Here is a 21014-nt window from a genome sequence, read left to right as displayed (position 1 = left end):
ATTAAAAGGAAAAATCATCCAGATATTAGGCCAGAGTTCTTAGAGGAAAAGATTATAAAATATTATTATTTTAATAAAGATATTATGGAAACACTAGCTCTTTACTGCATAAATCCTTCATTTTCTTTCTATGGATTAATTTATTTGCAAATAGGATGGAGAGGGAAAATAAGTCATGAACTTTATTACCCAGTATTACATCTGTGGCAGTTTCAGATATGAGCTACCCATAAGTAGGTGCCAGCTATGCTTACAATTGTAGAAAAGTTGACCTGCATAGTCTTCACCCAGATTCAAGGTGCACAGGGTAGTACAGTGTGTGTATTACATATATCTATATCAGTTGTGCTTTTGAAGAACAGAAGGATGCCTAGAATAAAAGAATTTAGGTGACAGAAAATTGCTCAAGGATAGCCAGGGTTGGCCCGATCACTCAGTGCAGTGGAGCAGTGCAGAACTAGGTCAGGGCTGAAACCTTTAAATACTCTGTGTCCCTTTGATTCTGTTTCCTCTTACCAGAGCAGAACAAGCTCAAGGCACTGAGCGAATTTTTCACTACCTATGTCTTGGTTTCTCATCCTTCAAAATTTGTATCATATTATTTCCCCATCTCAGATGTCACCAAGATTTCTTGTTTCTCATACGGAGATTTGGAAGCGAGCAACTAAGAATTCAATGTTAACAAGTAAAATCCTGAAAGTCTACTTTGCTCCTCACATAGACATATGTATGAAAGCGAGGAAGAGAACAGAAATTTGAGGAGAATCCAAAAACCTGAGGAAATTTAACCCCTTTCTTGTGCAAACAAGAGAAAACAGGTTTGCCAGCTGCCTGTAATGAAGGATCTTGTTTGTCTGCAGCAATTTCAAGTATTGTTTGTTTGTGGTTTTTCCCCTTGTTTTTTGTTTTTTTGGTTTTTTGTTTTTTTTTTTTTTTTTAGATTGAAAATATTTTCAGCTGAAGCCCAAGAGCAAAAATAAGACTGAAAACTCTGTGGCCATCGAGTGAGCTGGATTCTGCACAGTCCTCAGACAAAGCACAGGACTGGGGAGACCAGTCTCTATAAATAGTAGCAGTCTGGTGCTGAAACACACACAGCTCTTACATTTTCAGAAAGCTTCTAGGGGAAAAAAAACTATAAATAATCTGAAGTCACTGGATAAGCTTTCAGTAGAAGACATGCCAACTGGATCCTATTGTCTATGCTGCTTAACAGGAAATACAACATATAAGGCATTGTTTTCAGTGTGGGAAATGATGTATTCAGGTACTTATTTCAGAGATTATTTACAAGTTGTTTTTTTACTTATAAACAGTATCATATGTTAACTCCTCTTGGGAAAGAGTGGTGCAGAGGTCTATGGAATTAATGAAGCAGGAAACCATGTTTTTTGCTGTTTGCTTCCTAAATGAGTCCAGTATAAGAAAGGCCCTGAGCTTGCAGCATACCTGAGACTAAGTAGACATGTACATTGTAGATGGTTGTATTCCTTTGGGAAAAGCAGAAATATTTCTTGAAGTCTGAACTATGCTGGAGCAAATCACCTTTTCTAACAGCTGATGCTGGACTGATAACTTCTGATTCCACTTACAGACTGGTCCAGCTGCGAAACCAGTGACAGGGAGCTACCAGAGAAGCCAGTGCCTCAGGCCAGAAACCAAACTGATTTATACAAAACAGAAAACTGGAGTCCAAAAGCCCTACCTCCTCCTTACCTTCCTCCTGCAACTGTCTACTCATATTTAGCCTCTGGGGCTTAGGTAAGAGACTATAAAAGGTATTTAAGCAGTTTGTGGAGGTCAGTGCATTTATCAGGGGAGTACTCTCAAATCTGAACATAGTTAACTTTTTCTGCTTATCTTCTGCCAGGCTTGCTGGGATCATCTTCTGTTATTCTGGGTAAAATGAGGTCACCAGAGGCAAGCTCTTTACTTTCCAAAGACAACTGTCCTTTCTGTAATGTTAGGAGAGACGTGCCACCCAACTCCTGCTATACAATGTCAAAGTGGAGGTTTATCTTTGCAGATACATAATAGTAGCTGGCTAGTTTTTCCTCTATTCCTCCCACATCCCTCAAATCTGAAAATACTTCTCTGTGATCTGCAACTGCCAAAAGCACCCAGTGCAGAGACCACCGCCCTGTGCAGCAGCTGGTGCTGAGGGAGAACAAGGGGCTTGGGGTCTGCAGCAGCACAGCTCTAGCCCTGTGGTCTGCAAGCAGTGGTGTGACGATGTGATGTGCCTGGTGGAAGGGTTTGGGGGTAGGACAAGATGCAGGTGAGGGAAGCAGTGTTTTCAGCTGAGACAATAGCTATTGCAACCACTACACCCTACATCCCTGTTCTCCCCTATTATTGCACTCCTGCCTGGAAAACAAAAGTTTTGGACTTGGTCCTGAAAGGTCCATATTCCCCAGCCTCTTCTGGGGTGCTTCTTAGAGAAGTCAAAGAACTCTAAAGGTCAATGTGAGAATTTTTAACCAAGATCTGGCTCGGTGCTCTGTAGGTCACAAGTCAAAGCCACTCAGCCCCTCCCCTGCTGCTCAGAGTCCCTTCTGCAACAGCATTTCAGAGGGATGCAGCTGCCTAAGGAGCCAACAGAGGAGGTGATCCAATGCCCAAACCATCTCACCATGCTCCTAGTCATCCTACATCTAAACCAAATATTTTTTCTATAGAGATAACAGATCTGGAGGTAAGGACTGAAAGTCTGACTCATCGCCTTCCTACCCAGCCTCTCACCTCCTCAGAAAATGAATAAAGCCATTTGCAGCTGCCATGAATTAGGATCCCATTAAAAAGCTGTGGACTATGTTATTTAGAAAAGCTGAATCACAAAATTTCCACCCAGAATCATGCAAAGGATCCCAGAAACATAAACTTCAATCATTCTCAGTTTGATAAGAGGTAAGGACTTCAAAGTATCAAAGCTAATGCCATATTTATTATGTAAGAATTATTAGCCAGGATAAACATCAATATCAAAATGTTCACTTGTCAAAAAAACAGGAGGTAATGGAGGCACCCTGGCAAGGTTTGCCCAACAGGAGCTATTTGTGAGTGTACCTTACCCTGGAGGGAAAGGCCTGACTCGGTCTTGCTTGTCTCCCTACTGTTTTTACTGTTTAAATACAGACAACAGGGAGGAATTTGGGGCAAGAATATCTAATCTGCCAACAGAACTTACAAAATATGAAAAGCAGAGCCCACAGGACATTTGTGAGCAGACAGCTGTGCTTCAGGCAGAGTTGTTTTCCAGGACAATCTCAGGACAACAGTGAATTTCAGTGTTAGATAATGTATGATCTTTATCTTCAGGATAGGTCTAGAACTGTTGTTGTTTTTCATTTAAGTGTATATATACGTGTAGAAATAATATGTATATACATGTACAGTGTGTACTTTGATGTTCCAGGTAGCAAACTAAGTAACTATGATGTTTATTTTTTCTACAATGTGACAAAGACGACTTTCTATTCATTCAGGTTGTATTGTATTACAAAAATAAAGGTGTGATTTTACAATTAAACCTTTTTCTATGTTCATGGTTAACTCCAATAATAAGTGATAAGCAAGAAAGCTCTGATCTGTGAGAAAAACAAGTTTTAGTTGGCTGATTTTGATTCAGAATGCTAGGAACTGGCATTTCTTTTACATTAGTGTCTACAGCATGATCTATATTTGGAGAATGCATGATATAAAAACTCAGTTTTGAATATTTATCAAGAAGAGAAATCCTCAGTATCACACTTTAAAATTATTTTACTGGCTTAAGCAAATGAGACTCATGTTGTCAAAAATCTTCATTTCATTGCATTAGTAAAAATATTGTATATTTCACAAATGTCCACAAAATCGTATTTTAAAAACTATAATAATCTGACTGGGGAATAGTTGCTCATTGTGTGATTTATGCCTAGTAACAGTAACAAGTGTCTTCAGACCCATTCATTAGAGGATAACAAAGTGCTGAAAACAGTCATTAAGCCTGATAACTATTGTTCTTTCATCCTTTAATATAGTAGAACAATGGGCAAACTATCTGAGCTAAATTATCTGGTTAGAAGTAGTCTCTTACAATCTAATTCTCTATTTAACAAGTCAACACATAGCAGAAGAGAGATACAGCAGTTACCTGTATCTCAGTAGCAGAAGAAAAGACAGATATGTCAGTCTCATCTACCAATATGACTCGCATCACTGTCACAACTCAGCCTCTTACAATCTTCATTTTATGACACTGTGTACAAGCAATGCCTTTATACAAACGGAGGACTGAAGCAAAGGTGTATTAAATCAACAAAACCTTAGAAAAAGAAGAGTCTACAGGTTCATCTTTTCTTTCTGACACAGTGCTCTTTGCACAGTATTTGACAAACTTAAGTGTCCTGGTCATTTGATAAACAGCAATGCCTTATTGGAGTAAGGGAAACTGAACAATGTTCAACACTTGTCCTGGTTTCAGCTGGGATAGCATTAATTTTCTTCTCAGTTGCCAGTATAGTGCTGTGTTTTGGATTTAGGATGAGAATAATGTTGATAACCCACTGTGGTGTTTAGCTCCCTGCCGGGTTAAACCACGACAACACTGCATTTCACTTCAGGACCAAAGGAGTTCCGTCCCTCTCAGCACTCTTTATCTCATGTGATGACAAGATTGGACACAAAGTAAATTGCCAGAAAGACCTTTGCTTCCCCTCGCCTGCTCTAAATATTAGAGGATATTGACCTCCAGCCCTGTTTTATTTGAAGGAGTTCTGAATTATTTTCTTGTCATTACAAATCAGATAACATAAATCACACCTAGACCCTATGGCAGTTAGTATTACACTGCTGCACAGTTAAATCAGATGATTTTGCAAAGGAAAAATTCAGTGGAGCCTTATCCAGTCCTGACTCATACATACCTCCTTCTAGCCATGTTATGAATTATGCTAATGCACAGAGGCCATAGATGAGATTAGAGTTCAGTTGTCCTAAACGTTTTATAAAACAACAGGGGAAAAAAATATAAATGCTCTTAGTTGCTTTTAGACTAAAGAGGAAAAGCATGCAAGGAGAAGAGAATTTTCACTTTCTTCATGTTACAGATGGGGAATAGAGAGATCAAGACTAATCAAAATTTATGAACCTCTTTCCAAAGGCTTTGCTAGTTTTTGCTCATATCCCTAGTGTTTTATCAAGGGAAAAAGCCAGTGTCAGAAGCTATCTCTAAATCCCAAATCTCCAGAATCCTAGCCCAGGACCAAAAATCTTTAAATTAAATTATCCTCTCTGGTTCTCCTATATAAAAAGAAAATGAACTCAGAAGAGGAATCTCCTCTGCCTTTCAACAGACATTTCTGTGTCCTTTACCTGATCAGCGGCTGGTGTAATGCTACCAGTGACGCGTGCACTGTGACAGATATCACTGACAGGTGGAAATAGTCAAACATGACAGGAACATGGTGGTGCAGACCTCTCCGGGGGTGGAAGTGAAGACACAGTGTACGGCTGCTGATCATGGGGATTGCTGGAACATCTCTCAGTCTGGAAAAGAAAGAGGTTTACAAGGGTTAGAGAAAGATTGAGTTGTCACAGCCTATAACATGCTGCAGGCAGCAGACTGGGAGTCAGCTTGAGGTGAATTTTATCAGTTCCCAGCTTCATAAGGATTTACATAAATTATTATCTTCTGTTGTATTTGTGTCCAACATAAATATAAATAATAAATATAAATAATAAATAATAAATATAAATATAACAGATGTAGATATATAAAAATATACTGTATAAAAGAAAAATAGATATGATGCAGTTCTGGTTTCCCATGGTCACTGTCCTTGATGTCCACCTATTTACTAGTTCTTGGGACATCAAGAACTGAGTAGCAAAAGAAAATGCATTAGGCAGGCTTCTCAGCTTATTTACATAGCCAGGACAGCTCACTACTTGTGATTTTCAGTGTAAGAACAATCAACTCAGGCAATCTGTGAGAGCTAGAAGCAGTCCTGTGTCAGAGAGCACTGAAAATATTCAGATTACCTTTCCAAATAGCTGATCTGAAAAAGCTTTCTGCAACAGGCCAAAGAAAAGAGTAGGTGAAGCAAGTGGCGAGAAACAATACAAGTTGGACTGGCTTCTCCTTTTTTCAGTAAATAAAACCCAAGACTTTAAAGTTTGATTATAACTCTTCCAGAATAACTTTCCTAGTGTGTAGTCAGCCACATGACATCTGAGCCACCTATAGGGCAGGAGGCTGAGACATAAACCTAGAGCATGCCTAACCACATCCTCCCAATGCAAGTGAAACTCACTTCTAGAGAAACATTTTTTTTTTTACAGCATTAAAGACCCTTCTAAAGCCAATTATTTCCCAGAGCCAAGAAAATCTATGATGAGATGGTTCAGGTGCATGGTTAGTTCCAAGAAATGTTTCAATCAGATTTGCAGAAAATCCTTTTATAAAAATCACTGCCTTTTTTTTTTTTTTTATAGCAAATCGGATTAATATTCAGATGATAAGAGAAATTTTCACTTGTATCTTAATGATAAAAGAAACATGTTCTTGCATTTGTTTAGGTTCCCTATGGATGTGAATAAAATCATACAGAGAGTCTTAGGATGAAACACAGCTCAGATTATTTTTTTTCACACACATCCCCACCCTATAAATGCTACTGAAATCATTGGAAGCCTTTTCTGTGATTCAGTAAGGCTGAATAATGTCTGGGATCACACTTTCTGCTATGCCGCAGGAATGGGTGCTGGTCCCACTTCACCCAAGATTATGGAATCAAATACAGTTGGAAGAAATCAAATTAAATGGGAAGACTGTTTCCTCCTAACATATAGACAACTTTGGTTCTTAACACAAGAGAAGTGCTTAAAACATTCATACACTCATCTTCAGCCAGAAAATACTCTGTTGTCTCCTGAGATAAATGAATACCTGAACCACCAGCCTTGTTTACGTGGAGGCCAGTGATGATATTCCCTTTGACTTTAACAGCAGCAGAGATAGAGCAACACTTAACACCTTTGAAAACTTCACATGTAAAGGAGAAAAAATGTTCTTTTGAAAAGGAGTATGAGAAACACTCTTCAAATACAGAGGAGAAACAGGAAGACTCCAACACTGAGACAAATGAAAGCTATCCCCTTTTGCAAGGGACTCTCACTTCACCAAAGTAATTTCCCAGTCGCACAAACCCCTGCATTACCAATTGAACTTTAAACCAGCACTTACTGTTGTTCACTATCAGTAAAGTGCAGGTCCAGTTTCAGCTGAAAATCTGCCTCACTCAATGCATCTTCCACCTACAAAAAGAGAAAGACATGGTTACCTTTATATGTTGACACCTACAACACTGAAGGCAAAAGTAGGTGGGTTTGTCTGATAAGAGCAAAGGCAAAAATATGCAACCACAGCAGCACCCCACCGCAGTGGCAGACAGGAGCAAATGTAACAGCAAGTTGAAGTAACTGCTGAAGGATTCAGAGGGAACTAGAGCAGTCTGAGGTGTTACCTGCTCCCAGGTGTCCTGTCATGTCAGAAAAATCACTTCAGGCAAGAGTAACCAGAGTGTGTAGAGCACTGTGTTTGTTCGATGTTTGTTCTTTGCACACTGAGAGTCAGTGAAGTATTTCTAAAACTACATTCCCTCATTGGGAGAATATTCATTTGGGTTATCTTGTCAACTGAATAAGAACAACGACTAGGTTTTCTTGGTTGAGAAACAGCCATGAATACACCGCATTACCTACCTGTAACTAACACAAGGTTCAAAGTTTACAGCTTAAAACAATCAGAAATACCTCAAATAATTGTCAACTTCTGGTCTCTCATCTTTAGCCTTTTAGTTTATTTCTTGGTAAACTGAAGCTTTCCTGTCTCCTAGTCACTCTCTCTGGCCCTTGACAGATTCATGAAGGAACTTTGTAATTGATTCACATCTAGACCATTTTCTTTTGCAAAATTCAGAGGCTTTTGTTTTTAAAGCTTCAATCAATGGAAATTTAACTGTTCACTTTGTTGCAGGGTACTGAACATGTTTATACATGGTAGTATTTAGCTCACCAAAATACTTTGTTTTTTCTGAAACAGTACATGACAGGAGCTATCAGTTCATTACCTTCACCTGGAAAGGACTATATTGGGTAACACATACCAGCTTGGCACAACTAAAGCAATTATAATCAATGGTAATAAATAAATTAGAATGGAAGAAAGACTAAGCTGCTCAGCACTTACTATTTCATTCCTTTGAAATGTCTTTTCCTTCCTATCAACATAGGTTTTAGAATAAAAAAAGTTTTTATTTCTATCAACCTAAATGGAAAAATGAGCAAAAACTACTCATTTTATTACCAAGCTAATATTTTTCTGTGAGTGTAAGCATCCTCTATTGTATACCAGATTACAACAGGAGATGCACAAGAACACAAGTGGAAAGTGGAGCTATTCACTGGGGACAGGGTATTATAAATGCAATGTCTTTTCACCTAATTTTTTGCCACAAAAAGGTGAAGTGAGACATCTAGGTTCTCTTTTTTTTCAGTGGAAATCAGCAAGCAGATGCATACAGTGAGCTGACCCATCTTGAGGTACACATCGGAAAAAGACAATTGATTTCTTTTTGTGCCTATTTCTTCACATTGACAATATATAGATCCTTAGTCTAGATACACTTGAATTTGGATGTCTTAAATTAGGCAAGATTAATTCTACTTTGAGTTGATTAGCACCTTCTTAACAACAGGCTATACCAAAAATGCACTGAAGGCAATGTCAGAGGTATCTAGCCTGATCTGACAGGTAGGATTCATAAAATATATAACATAGACCAGATTTAACTAGGTTTTCCAAAGGTGGAACTCCATCTACAGTGTACCTTTTTCTGTTGTAGCAATAAAATTGAGAATCAAGGATTCATTGTACTTTGACAAAATTATCAAAGATAATGTAACCCTTCTGAAATAGTAGGGTATTTCTTCTAGCATGACCACAGACACAGCAATGTGAGGAGAAAATTCTAGCTTTTGTTTACTGAAAGTGTGCTTTCTCTTTTGTGTTTGTCTCAAAACACCTCGAAGTATGTGTTTCAGAAAAAAAAGACTTTTCCTTCTAATGAGTTGTTGTCACTAAAAATCACAGTTGCCGGCAGTTGCAAAGGAAATAATCATTATTGAAGTTACAGTCTGAATTTAAATTAGGAATTCAACTCAAGTATAGTTCTTCAGACAAAGAAAATCTCATCCTCCAACAGAGGGAATGAAATTTTGGGTCTGTGCCTAATATTCCTGAGCACCTGCAACTGCCATTGAAATCTGAGTCTGGGTTTAAAACAAGTTCAATAGCTAGTGACACTAGCTCAAAACACCCTGAGGCAATGAGCAGGTGTCTGATATAGATATTCATCACTGCATGGGGTCATGTATTAAGGTGCAAGTATAGGATATTTTTAATCACAAAACCGTATTGAAATCAGACTGTTCTGAATAGTGCAAAAACCCACATAAAAATCAAATCACTGTTCTCATTACAGATTACATGTTTTCCTTTGTATATTGGAGGTACAAATATTAACACAAGTGAAAATTGAACAGTTATTCAAAAATCACTGAACTCTTCATGAGAGAATATTAAAAGGCTTAATCACAGGTTGAGACACAACAGAATTATGCACAGTAATTACATGACACAAGTTACTATACAGCTTTGATACCTGATGGACTTCCATGTTTTTTACTTTTTTTCACTTATTAGAACCAGAAGTGCATAAGATCCTGGCCTCTGGGAAATACTGTTTTGCTTCTCGTGTTGATCTTGTCTCCAGTCAAAAATAAAGACAATTATGAACAGAAATTTTGAAAGCTTTCTTTGAAATGGTGTGTGCCTTTCACTCTTTTTTTTGTTTGTTTGTTTTCCTAAAATCAAACAAGAATTAAATTAATTTTGTCATTTCTTATTTGATTAATTCTTCATTGTTTGCATCAGCTTAATATTACTCTGCATTTTATTGTAATATCATCTTGTGTCTTTTGGAAAGTCTGTCAATTCAGTATCCTGTTGTCCATTGCTGGGGTATGCCTACATTTCCCCTAGTGCTCCCACCTTGGGCCTCATAGCTTGTGCAAAAAGACCCCATATTCATCTGTGAACACACAGTTTTCTAGAAGGTGCTGTCCAAAATTCAGGATATTTTTTAACTTCTGCCTCTCTTGCCAAAGGACTGCACTGATAGGGAAATGCATATTATTAAATATTGTTTGGAATCTGTACAATAGAAAGTATTTGTATATGAAAAGTAGAAGTATTTTATACAATAAAAATTATATTCAAAACAAAGTACTCCAATTTCTGTTGAACCATCCTGGAATCAAGTACATTGTTTCAGTTTTGTATTCAAATTTTTCAAGTTTACATTTACATCTTCGGTTAAGCTTTTAAGAGCTGTGATAATACTTATAACTGAAGTTTCCAGTGTTTTTGAAGTGTACTTCTATAATATTTAACCATTTTGCCAGAATGTCAGACTGAATGATCTGTAAATCCCATCTCACTTAAATTTATCTGGAAATTACAAAATCTAATATACTGTGATATCCTAGCTTGCCTCAGTCTGTCCTCTCCCTGCTACTAAATTGTCCCTGAGTGGAGCCAGCAAGCAAGGAGACAGACAAGTTACCTGTTTTATTGCTTGATGGAAGAGGCAGAGCTCCTTCCTTAATAACAATGAAAGCAAAAACTTATGAAAATAGACTTCTTTGTAATACTAAAGACAGCCTCAGCCCTGCAATATTGTTTCCTATGAATTCAAAGAATGCTGCATTCTGGGATAATATAGAAAAAGGCATCTAATAAACCAGAGGCTTTTAAAGTACCATTTATATGGTGAAACCTATGCTCAGTGCCACTTCTAGGTGTATAATTGAGGCTTCTTGCATTTAGTGTCAGACAAAAAACCATGTATTTCCATAGTTAAGCTCATCTAGGCTTATGTAAGAGGAAGAGAAAGAGAAAAACCACTGCAAACGGTAGCAAATAATCTAATCTGAACATGCACGTTAGGTTTTGTTGTTTGGGGGTTTTATTGTACTGAGCCTATCTCAGCAACCTATTTCATCAACAAAACTGCCAAACTACCCTAGCACCATGAGGAGATAGCATACTGCTCCCTTTTTATAATGTTTGATAATTCCAGCTCTGACAAAAGAAACTACATGAGCATATGAAGTCAGTATTTCCATTACCCAGTCTAACTTCCTTGTCCATTTATCATAACTTCCATTTACAGAAAAAGCAGTGAACAGATCCTTCACCCTCAACCAAAAAAACTCACCATAGAACACAATTGGCACAAAAAGGACTCGCATCTGTTGTGTGTTAAATAAGTTAAGATGTTATAAACAGAGATAATATTTAAAACATTTTACAAATCACTAGGTGTTTTGCCAACACCACATTGCAAGGATCACATCCAATATATGAGATTATGTGATAGAGATGCAAAACCATCTATGAACAATAGTTGTGGATATAGTAAATTCCTTCTGAGAATGGTGCCCACCAGAGTAGCATACTTTGGTCCCTCTTATATTTATATCACATTTGTAAAGTTGTGGAGTACAAGACATCAAAGCATCAAAAAGAGGTCTGGGAGCATTAAGCAGAAGTGAAGTGCTAATCATCTGCTCAACACACAAAAAAATCCTTTATTTTTTGGGCTTGATTCTTTAGAGTGTCTTCAGCAGCTCAGCTGGGACCAACAGAACTGTTTATCCTCTTATTCACACCCATGAAGACCCAAAGTAACTTTATCATATAGAGATAATGGAGTTTTCTCTGTGCAAAACCATTCTGCAAGTACAGAATTGGGCAGCTGTCCTTTTCCCAAGGGACCTCCTATGGAAAGACAAGTGTGACGCACACAGCACATCAAGAGTCAGAATGAGTTTTAGCCATGAGGAGTTTTGTGGTATTATTACTTTTTTTAATTTTGTGAGGTGCACAACTTTCTTGAGTATTAATGCAAAAATCATCAGAAATCATCCCTGCTCAACACAGCGGAAACTGCTATAATTTGAGGGGAGGGACTTTTAATCAGAGATGTTCCACTGAGGAAGGATAAAATTAATATTCAATTAAGCATGTTGGAACATTTTCCTAATGCATATTGATAAACCTGCATTTAGTAATTTTTCATGTAAGCACAAAACAAGAATTCTAGACAGGAATAAATTGATGACACTATGGAAATAAATTAAAAAAAAAACAAAAAAAAACAAAAGAAACCAAAACACCAAGAAAAAAGTGGGAGGGAAAGAAGCATGTGAAATAAGCTTAAATTAGGTTTTCCAGCTGTTTTAATTTAGATCTATATATAACCCATATATACATGGGTTGAAATAGGACAAAACAGAAATTTTAAATCTCTTCATGCTCAAATACAGAGCTACACAAAGAAGGACAGGTAAGCATCTCGGACCCCAAATTCAACACACAACATTTAATTCACACTGGCTGCATAATTTATAGGACCTGTTTTTGATGAGATGCTGATTTTGCAAAAACAGCTGATGCCATGTGTCTCTCATTATCACTGGGAGCAAGTACCAATGTCATATATTTTGTATGTCTTTTTGCTGGCAAAACACAGTGTTGACACATTGGGCCAGGCCTGAGTGCCATTTTACTATGACACCTTCTCCCCTTTCTGTTTAAGAGCCCAGTAAAACTGTACTCTCCTTACTCATAAGATCGCTCCTCTCTTTTAGCTCCTGGGAATAGGAGTTATCACTGGAAAACATTAGTTTCACATCAGTAAGAGGAAGCCAAATGTGCCCTACAATGTGTGGTTGAGATCATGTACTTTCCTTGTGTGGTTGCTCATGTTGGCTGAAGGATTGGATGCCAAATGGGGAGAAGAACCCATTCTAGATGAGACACAAAAGAAAGAAAATGGATTGTATATAGACTATAGGGAAGGGAAGCTCCGGCAACTCTGCCATGCATTCCTGCAGTCAGGAGCACTAAGGAGAAGAATGAGGAGACCTCTGAGTGGTAGAAAGGGACTGGGTATCTTGGTCACAGTATTGTAATTGCTGGAGCAAAATCCAGTCACAAGGAGTGAGGAGGAGAAGACAACAGTAATGGATGGTAGTAGTAGTAGGTGGTCCTAGCAAGACGCAGAAGAATCCCAGTTTTCTCAGGTGAGGTTGATCTACACAGATATGTAGAATGAGTGGCTGAATGCACAAATGACAAACTATGGTTGATATACTTGAGATTCTTATATAGTGATTTACCAGTATATCTCAACATCTTATTCCACTGGAAAGCCAAGGTGTAGACTACCCTTCATAACAGGCACAGAGAAAAAGATCTATCTGACTTAATGAAGATGTTTATAGTGTTGACATTTACAAATAAACAAATCACCCCAGGCACCCTTGTCAGTATAGGTAATAGTAGGTGAAAGACAGTCAATCTCCTTCTAAAACAGACGATGATATTTGGTCAGATAAATCATGCCTTTACCTCCACCAGCCATATTGATGAGACTTGTGACAGCACAGAGACCCCATGACAACTTCTTAGATGGAGGTATCTGTGCAACGGACACCTAAAGTTAGGTAAGAGGAATACCAGCCCTCATGGGTTTTATGTGCATCCCAAGACAACTCACCCTTTCACCATCCAGAAGCAGGTGCACTCTGAAGTTCATTGATTCGTTAAGAATGATCTCTTCATTTCTGTACAAAATCTGAAATATTCTGCTGTAAACGTTGTTTTCATGAACGCAGGCTGAGCAAAGGCTGGAATCACCTGCACAAAACAGACAGACTCTTGGTGTGATTTCTACAGGGAGATTATTTTTTCTCCTACTTTTTCGCTTCAGGATTATCTAGGCCAGGTGTACTAGTATTTGTAATTAAACAATTACATTCTCAATAATTAACGGTAACAGAGCAGATTGTTGTGGGTTGCAGGTTCCCAAGCATGGTATTTAAAGAAAATAAATGTTAAACTGTAGGCAGGCTGGATTTCAAAATGAGAATGACTTTCCCTGTGACAGCACTTACCCTATTAACTTTCTTTCTAATGAAAGCTATAGCCTCAAATGTCTTTTAGGGAGGTTTGCTACCCAGCACCATGAGGACTGTGGGTGTTCACCTGTGAAATTTGATCTTTTATCTGCAATGGACATCTTTCAGAAGAGGGAGTTTTCTTGTCACCTCTGGTGGTCTCAGAAGTTACTACCTGGGAGGGGGAACAATAGCCAATAGCAGATCTCAAATACAGAGCCTGGAAGTGCAGTGGCTTCTTATGTTAAAATACAGAAAAATTAAAACAAAAGTAGCCATTTTGTCAAGATGCCAAAAGTTCTGTGTAGTCCTTCAGGCTCTCAACCCATGTGAGAATTGTCAATTTCACCTGTACAACTGGGATTAATCTGGGGAACTCAAGAACCAAAACCCTAAGCTTCTCCATATTGAATTCAGTCAATAGCTTCATCTGTGTGCTGATGTACCACATCATCACAAATGAGCTTCACTTAAACTCAGGTGGGATTTGTCCTTCCCAACTTTCAGGTGCCTCCATTGTATGTATTTTGCTTTGGTTACAGTGGAGCCTACAGAATTTAAAATATCATTCATCTGACAAAAAAAAAAAAAATGCATGTTTTATATAGAGGCAAATTTTTGCTCAAAGTCCATTGCTTATTGAGTAATTCTTTCACTAGCAGGAAAATGGTATGACTTGTTTAGCTGTACAGACCCACATTGGACACAAGAACATTTACTACAGTGAATTCCTTCCAGAGGAGCCTGAAAAGATTGTGTGACTATTTAATGAACAACTGGGCACCAGAGTTAGATACTTTCAAGTTGTCTTGGCTGTTAATCAGAGTCCCCTGCTAATTCTACTTCCATAGCTGCTGAACAGCAACTCCTTGAAAAATTTACTCTGAGCTATTTTTGTCCCTTTCAGGGTTGTCCCTTTCAGTTTTGTCCCATTCAGTGCTGTAGGAATCTGAGTTTTTGAAATATAGTCCTTTAGCAAATTATATTTTGGAACTCTCTTGACAAGGTGTGTTTAAAACAGGTGTATTAGTATCAGTCCTTCAAAGAAAGACAGATCCATCATCATAATCAGGAAGCCAGATGGCACATGCGTTTTACATTTACAAATAATAGTTTTTCAGAAGGTACTGCTGGGAATTTGGGCCTTTGTATAATTGTTTTGAGTCCATGAGCTGTGAAAGTCCAGGTCAGGAAGTCTTAAGGACTGCTGGTTTGTCAAGAGTTTCAAATCAGGACAGATCTGTTCTGTTATGCTAAAGCTACTGTTTTGCTTTTCAGTGCAAGAATCATGCATAATTTGCAAGCAGAAATCAGTGAGTCAAGACTGACAGAGGACTAAAGATTTCCCAATGTAAAGTTTGGTTAGGGGGAAAAAAATAAGAGAAAGGACTTTTTAAAAAAAAAAAGTACTGAATGAAGGCCCTGGTAGAAAAGTGAATGGAGTTTTGTCATCATAATGATTAGTGTTCGTGGTGCCTGTCTGCTGGAACTGGAATAGTGCAAAGAAGAAATACCCTCTCAAAAAAAAAAAAAAATTCATGTGGGAAAGGGACAGGAGTTGATTAAATACCAATAAGACAAATAAGACTTGAGCTAATTAATTTGCAGGACCATAGTGCAGTCATCCAGACTACATTCAAACAATTTTCCTGTTACTGACTTCTGCCAAGCACACCCAGGAACAGCCTAAGTGTTTCACCTTGCTATTGTCTTCACATCACATGCCCTGGATGTTAGTTATGCACAAGTCCAGGCAGCCTAGATAAATACACATTTATTTCCTTGTGCTACACCAGTTAGGCTAGAATGTTTCAGCCTGATTAGTTCTTCAAAAACATGCAGTCATATTTATTTTAATTTAAACCTCATCATATTAGAGACACTGCAAAAAAATCACATTAGAGGTATAATGCATTCTTATTCCTAGCTGGCAGACAAAGGAACTTTATGTTATTTGATTTGGATATTGATATACTGGTACTCTTCTAGGATGGAAATTTTAATGTCATTTTCTTTTCAAACACACTCCTGTGCAGACCACTCCTACTGTGTTATTGCTTTAGGAGCTAGATTTGCAACGTGGCATAGTCATGTCTCTTGTTGGAAATCTTGGAGTCAAAGACAAGCTACAATGCTTAGGGTTGTCTCAAATCAGTGAGTGAACATGATACTACAGGGCCAAACATTGCTCAGTTTTAAGCAGAGATCTACTTTTGCAGAGATTTGGCAGACAACTACAGCAGATAAGTGCCCAATCATTGCCTAAACACAACCCATTCCTGTCTATTGCAGTGACCACAGCCTGCTTCTTTCTCTCAAAGTATGACATCAGGCTGTGACAGTTTTCTCAGAGGAGTTCTTGGCAGCATGAAGATGTCTTAGTAATGCTAACAGCAAGGCAGTCATCTTGCCTCTCAAAACACAGAGGAACAACATCTCCACATATATTGCCCTTCAGGCAGCAGCACTCACTGATGTATTCCGTAACTTAAGGCACAGACAGGACCAGGCTGTATGACTGTACTCAAGCTTCTTGCACTATCAAGAAGCAGTACCTTCACCAAACATACTTTTCCTTCGTCTACTCCATGAAAACATCAACATCCCAGTAACTTTTACAAACTTCCCTTGTTCCTGGGGTTCTGATGCTTATGTCAGAATCCACAGGAAGGAACGGATGAATAGGTGACCTGTAAACAAATTTGTTACTTATCTTCATCCTAATTTGGTGAGAATAGAAACTATATTTTTCTGATGAGCAGTGCCATTAGGAACACACTGGAGCATGAAGGGATGGTGTCTGTAGCAGATGTATAAAAGCCAGTGAAGAATGGAATAGAAAAATTAGAATAGAGTACAATACAATAAAATACAATATAATACAATATGTTTTGCATAATACCTCAGAGCATATAATGAGAATTGGGATAGGAAGTGGGAAGAAATAAGAAAAGGATAAGAAAATCTGGTTTAACATCTTCAAGAAAAAGCACTGCAACCTGAAGGACACCACAGGAAATCATAAGCCCCTACAGAAACATGTGACATCTGGTCAGACTCACTTAAACATAGCTTTGCTGTTGGTAGTAAATTTAATCTGATAAAGTTGATAATGAAATCAACTTTAGTTGACTAATGTGACTAATATGCTACTCTATTTGTGTTTTGAAAGAGTGAGATATGACAGAATATCTTGCTCTTCTACTTGAAGGACCCACTGGTACATCAACTGCAAGTATTACCTGGACAGACTGGCAGCATCCTGCAGCTGGTGCAAAGCTGTAACAGGATTTTCCTGATTTTCAAATCTTCTCATTTTTGTTACTTCCTTGGAAGCACCCTCACAGCACTTTCATTCATGTGAGGAGAGGAAGACATTTCTTGGCAAAAGTAATCTAAAATGTTGATAATATTCAGCTGTTCAGAACTGTTGCCCCAACTTTTCTAAGATCCTAATACACACACCAGATAGACTAGCATTCCTTCTCCCAAACTCCACTGGCCAGTTATTCCAACTGTCGTCTCCAGATATTCCTCTTTCTTCATTTGTCAACTCTGAAGTTTCATAGCATCCCTCCTCTGTTTTCATCACGCATAAATTATCTCCCTTCTTCCCTTTAAATCTCCTTTATTTGAACCATCCTTTACTCACTCTTTTTTTTTGTTGTTTTAACCTCTAAAAATAATCTGAGAAGTTTTGTAGTTGTTCTACATCAATAACATTTCCATGGAGCAAACAAAGAATGAACTCACCTTGACAGAATCAGCTGACAATGACATGCACACTTCTCAACCTCTGATTTCTGTCAAGGAGAGAATTTGAAATGGCAATGTCTTGGTAAGCTGAGACTTGATGATGAATGATTTCCCCAGTGCCTCCTAAATGATATCAACCATTGTTGTTTGCAAAGCAATGGGACTGCCCAGTTTTTATGGCCTCTGCAAACTGTTTGGCATGTAAGTGATTAGCATGTTCCAATTTCCACAGCTAGATTATTTCCATAATTACATTTTGAATTTTGCTTTCTCCTGATGTCTATGACTGCCAAAGAAAACTGGAATAAACGTTAACCAACAAACCTTCTCAATGATGATAGGCATCCCAGTCTGAGACTCAGATTTGCTCAAGAGCATTGATATAATCCGACCTTTGAGAAATGCTGGAGTCTTGTTCATTTTTTTTTCCAGGCCTTTAAAACATGTAAATGCCTAATCACACAGCCCCTAACTCAGAACTCTTGCATGAGGTAATGTTCCTATGATAGATAGTACCTTCAAAGCCATGAGTGAAAGGCAGTATGTTTTAGAGAGTTTCTGAAGAAAAAAACAACATTTAGAAATGAAGAGGTTCTGTTGTAGTACTGTAGAGACTATGCACAGCAAGCATGATTACATCACTTTGCATTACTTTTTAACTCTGCTTCCAACAGTTACTAGAAGCATGAAGAAAGCCTTGGAATTAGCTCCTTCGTTTATTTTTAAATTGACTACCTTGTTAAGAATGACTTTAAATAATTTTAGATATCCCTACACAACAAGGAGCATGAGACCTAAATGTAACAAAAAAACCTGTGTTCTCTAGAGGAAACACATTAAAACCTCCTTCACAGCAATTTTTATCCTACACAACTTTTCTCTTAAACTTGTAGGACTTGACTACATCTTTGCTGAGAATTACAGGGGGAATCATCCTACTTATACCCTTCCATTAACTCTGATTTTATCATACTTCAACTTCTGGGTTTGACAAGAAATAGCAGAGATAGGATTTACCCTGACTCTGTCCTCTGTTCAGTAGCCTAGAGAAGTAAGATTATTTACTACTTTTTCAAAATAAGGAAGAAATGTGATGACTCAGTCCTGACACTCTGCTTCTGGAGAGATTACAACACTTCCTATCCCCCACACAAGGTAGAGAACAAATAAAGTAATATTTTTAAATTCTAAAAATAAAATTACAACTCCAGGGAATATGGTCTTTTAGAAAGATGACTTCAGGTTTACGTCCTGCTTTCTCCAGATTATTTCTCTACAGTTTATTGAGCATTGTGTGAGGTTTAAAATGAACAGAGAGTGATTATACAGTTAGGAAAAAATCCATATGGAAAACAGATCTAACTTCAGATCTAGCCTCTTTAAAGCCTTTATGACTATAGCACTGGAAACAAGATAATTACTCAATTGCTGGCAACTTCTCGAATCTCTCACTGTCTGAGAAAAGCAGAATTATTATGATGCTGTTCAGATAAATAAGAAAGCAGTCTTCTGCTAGGTTTTGCTTTAATGAAAGAGATTCTCTTCAATAATGTGGGGAAATAAAGATGCTGCAATTGTAAACAGAGCCTTACTGTAAATATTTCTTTATGAATAACGGTGCACACAAACATTTGTATTTCAGATTAATTCAGAGCTACAAAAAGCATCACTGTCTCTATACTTGGGTTCCCACACAAGAAAAATCTCAGAGACATATGATACCTTTAAATGGTAGATGGTTCATTCTCCCAGGTCACTCGTGCACAGACGGATGAAGGGCATTGCAACGCACTCACTTGAGAAAGAGCTGTGAGCGCTTTGAAACCTTCCTACCCACAAACCTTATGTTACTACCCACGCAGACATGTTGTGTCAGTGGTTCATGTGATCTTTCCTAATCTGCTTCAGTGGAAAGTCAACTGTTGGTAAACCACAGCAGAAGGCAGTTTAAACTGAGCTAAAAGTCCTTGCCCTGAAGCAAATTAGAAGAAATTACAGTCTATTAACATAGGTGAACAGGAGGGCAATAATAAATATATATAGTATTGTCTTTAAAGTATCAGTCTGAACTAGCTGTAGACCACCTACCTGTTATCTGAGTGATCTCTACAATCAATACACATCATCCTGATTGGTAGTCATAAACATAACCCAAATCTATCTAGTAGATGACTATCTCTCTCGCCTATCCCAGATACACACTTTGGGCTGTTCTGTCTCTTGTTCTTCAACATCTGAAATTCCCACTAGGCTCACAAGAAAAGTTGGTTCATGTTGTGAGTCCCTACAAAATAGGTATGAATTTTCTAATTTCTAGGTACATTTATTTATCATTTAATTTCTTCTACTATTGCCAGAATTCTTAAACAGTTGCAGGTCATATTAATTTTTCTGTTTTTTAGAGAAAATTAAGACATGTGGACATTCCTCGAATGAACAGCATACCATCTTGCTAGAATCTAAGCACCATACTGCAAAATATAACCAAAGGAGACCAGAAAATCTTGTGCAAATAGCCCTGTTTATCTAACGTGCTTATTTTCCTTTACCATCTGTTGGAGCCATATGCCTTCTTAAATAAGAGCTAATTATAGGTCTTCATCACAACTAATCAAATAGTGGTAACTGTTGCAAACTTCAGCTGGAAATTTCATTTCTTCTTTATCAAAATTCCCCCCAAACCAGACATTGAGATGGTTGCCTTTCTCTGGTTTTCTGGACTTGGGTACACTGTAGTTACAGTTGATGCACACATGTCTGTGTTAACGTATGGGAGAAATTCTTAGCAAGCTGGAGAAATAATAAGAGCTAAAGTACAGCTCCCACCAAGTACATTACAAGGGGTGACTTTGGGACAGAAAATGACTGTGTCTAATAAATATCCACCGACATGTACTGTTTTGAATTTTCCTTCACTGCCACTCTGTGTTGTACTGAATGAAAGAGAAAAGAAACAACCCTGTCACAAAATTATCTGGCTTTTAGCACTGAAGAACTGGAACAAAGAAGGATCCAATACTAAAATTAAATTTTGGAAGAGAGATTCCAGCCCATTTATAGAACAATAAATTCCTAATGAGCTCAAAAAATAAAAGATTTCACTTGTCCAATGGGCATTTGTATTAATGTCCATTTGCATAAATGTCAATTTACACCATTCAGGCAAATGTTTTATAAATGCCTCCAGT

The 21014-nt window shown here is 37.8% G+C and overlaps 1 protein-coding gene across 2 annotated transcripts in view; it reads right to left on the bottom strand.

Annotated features, from left to right (window-relative positions):
* Window positions 1-21014, bottom strand: part of FAM135B (family with sequence similarity 135 member B) — a 220671-nt gene that overhangs the window by 68036 nt on the left and 131621 nt on the right. For both annotated transcript variants that reach the window (XM_033011811.2, XM_033011810.2), the window contains exons 4-6: window positions 13671-13810; window positions 7229-7299; window positions 5356-5529 (exon numbers count right to left, since the gene is read on the bottom strand). In XM_033011811.2, coding sequence (XP_032867702.2) covers window positions 5356-5529; window positions 7229-7299; window positions 13671-13810 — 385 coding nt within the window. The remainder of the gene's footprint in view (window positions 1-5355; window positions 5530-7228; window positions 7300-13670; window positions 13811-21014) is intronic.

Source organism: Tyto alba, unplaced genomic scaffold (assembly GCF_018691265.1).
Source record: "Tyto alba isolate M040663 unplaced genomic scaffold, T.alba_DEE_v4.0 Super-Scaffold_9, whole genome shotgun sequence".
Lineage (NCBI taxonomy): Eukaryota > Metazoa > Chordata > Aves > Strigiformes > Tytonidae > Tyto > Tyto alba.
This window is presented reverse-complemented; position numbering and strand designations above follow the sequence as displayed.